A 2,584-nucleotide genomic window follows, 5' to 3' on the forward strand; every position below is an offset into this window, starting at 1 on the left:
GTGACAAGAAGGTGCCACCAAAACTTAAGGGTAGGTTCTACAGAAGAGTGGTCAGACCAATGATGTTGTCTGAGGCTGAGTTTTGGCCAGTCAAGATTGCTCATCTCTAGAATATGAAGGTCACAGAGATGAGGGTGTTGAGATGGATCTGTGGGCACACCAGGTTAGATAGGATCAGAACTGGGGTTATTCGCAATGAGGTGGGTGTGGCCTCTATTGAGGACAAGACGCAGGAAGCCGGCTTAGGTGGTTTGGTCATGTGAAGAGGAGGAGCACAGACGCCTCGGTGAGGAGGTGTGAGAGGTTTACATTGGAGGGCCTACGGAGAGGTAGAGGTAGGCCAAAGAAGAGGTGGAGAGAGATGACTATGCAAGACATGGCGCAGTCAGCTGACCGAGGACATAACCCTTGATATGAAGATATTGAGGTCGAGAATTATGGTAGTAGAGTACGTAGTGTAGAGTGTTCATAACATTAGTATTGGCACGCAGTCTCGTTTTCTGTTGGTAATAGGTTTTTTATGACTAATCGTTATTTTCTTTCATTGTTGATCACTTTACTGTCTTGTTGTTTTATTCTGCTTTTATATGGCTTTCTGATACTGTCCCTTCTTGCCTATATTTTCATTAATGTGGTACTTATATTATTCTGAGCCGAATGTATACTGGAAACAGTCTATCTATCCTCACAAGGTAAGGGAAAGGTCTGCGTACACACTACCCTCCCAAACCCCACGATGTGGGATAATACTGAGTATGTTGTTGTTGTCTTTTATTAGTATAATATTGACTCTAAAACTTATTGTAACATTCAAGAATTATAAGTCCAAGTTTAAAATTATACGTTAAAAGATAAAATTATTAGAATGTTTACGAAATATTTATAAACTACACTATAATAAATATTTTTATGTATAAATATATTTAAAACTTCTATATATGTAATGTCGGGTTAATTTGATTTCGGTTTGACTTTGTTTAGTTAAAACCAAACCAAACCAAACCAATTATGGTCGGGTTTTTTTTTCCAACACCAAACCAAATTAAACCAAACCATAGTCGAGCTTTTTTTCTCGATTTGATTCGGATTATCGGTTTGGTGCGGTTTGTCGGTTTCCTTTGTACACCCCGACCTATAGGTCACATGGAGATAATTTTACCGTTGCTCCAAGGCTCCCTCCAAATTAGAAATTGAAACTAAAGACACAAATTGAACCATGAACAAAGAAATGAAAGTTGTAGTCATAATTTTGCCACTATACAAGCATAAGCTACTGCATTACAAACAAGGAAAGAGAAATCAACAAGAAGACTCTTTTCTCTTTCAACCAAAGAACTTAGGATCATATCCATTACTAGAAGTGGCAAGAATATAATAAGCAACAATATGACCAATAGAGCCCCAAGCAAGAACATCAACAATGTTGAAACCAACAGGGTCATTAGATTTTAGCAAACTAACATATTCTTTGGCTCTAGAATCACCAGCTTCAAAATGGCTCACTCCATTTTGCTCAGGCAACCCTTGTTTGGCCACATTCTCTCTCTGAAAATTGAAGAAAACAAATCTTCCCAAGAATAGTGATAGTCCTGTGCTCAAGCTAATAACAAGTGATGTGTTGAGCTCAGCTTTAACACCAAGATTGCATCTTTTCTTCATGGGTTTGTAGGAATTGGCCTTATTGTTGAGAATAACACAAGAATCAGTTGGTTTGTTAAGAGGTCTTAGACCTTGAAATGTTGGTGCAGAGAACAAAGCAGAAGCCATGATTACAGCAGAAGTTTTTGGGATAAGGGAGATACAGGAATTGATCTTTAATTGGATATATCAGTGGAAATTGGAAAAGTTGGAAGATGAGGTTTATACTCTAGGAAAGGCTTTGGGAGAAAGGAAATAGATTTTGTCAGGATAAGAATGAGGCAAAGAAAGATTTTGGATGGTGAGGTGGCTTTGCTTCATTGGTTCTTCTTGGATCACAGATTCTTGCCCCAAACATTTTCCAAGAATTTGAGTCTGAAATTGTCCCGTTTAGTTTAGACTTCTCAATATTACTGCATTCATGGCTAAGTTGGTAAGAGTAATAAGGGATAATAAATTTTCGAATTAAATTTGAGATAAATTTATTTTATATTTGGTTGAAATAAAATTGTGATATAATTAATTTCGAAATTAGTTATTCCGAAATTGTAGTATTTTTTTATTCTTATGGGAGGATAGAATAACTAATCTCAAAATAATTAATTATGGGATAACTTGTTTCACAATCAAACGACCTCTTAGTCTTACAAGTACTTATTACTATATTTCAGTGTTTTGTATACTTTTCATCTTCGGGTGTGTTTGGTACGAAGGTGTTTTTCAATTTTCTCATGTTTGGTTGGTTTAAATATTTTGGAAATTTATTTTCCTCCAATTAGAGGAAAATATTGTCCTTATCAAAAGAAGGGAAAACATTTTGCAAAATTCTCTTTCAATGTTCCCTACTCTATTTCTCATCCCCACCAACCCACACCCCACCAATCCCACCTCTATTCTCGAAGAAAATAGAGTGCTAAAAATGTTGGGTATCTGGAGTTGGGGGGGG

The 2,584-nt window shown here is 36.7% G+C and overlaps 1 protein-coding gene across 1 annotated transcript; it reads right to left on the bottom strand.

Annotated features, from left to right (window-relative positions):
• LOC109230843 (photosystem I reaction center subunit V, chloroplastic-like) lies at positions 1,210-1,878 on the bottom strand. The gene has a single exon (XM_019396297.1). It carries the CDS (start codon positions 1,765-1,767, stop codon positions 1,324-1,326), a length of 444 nt encoding a protein of 147 aa, XP_019251842.1. The 5' UTR covers positions 1,768-1,878; the 3' UTR covers positions 1,210-1,323.

The sequence above is a fragment of the Nicotiana attenuata genome, chromosome 8 (assembly GCF_001879085.1).
Source record: "Nicotiana attenuata strain UT chromosome 8, NIATTr2, whole genome shotgun sequence".
NCBI classification, from domain to species: Eukaryota; Viridiplantae; Streptophyta; class Magnoliopsida; order Solanales; family Solanaceae; genus Nicotiana; species Nicotiana attenuata.

What these genes read in the sequence shown, in the direction of transcription:
- LOC109230843 (XM_019396297.1), bottom strand. Translation starts at nt 1,767, where the DNA reads ATGGCTTCTGCTTTGTTCTCTGCACCAACATTTCAAGGTCTAAGACCT.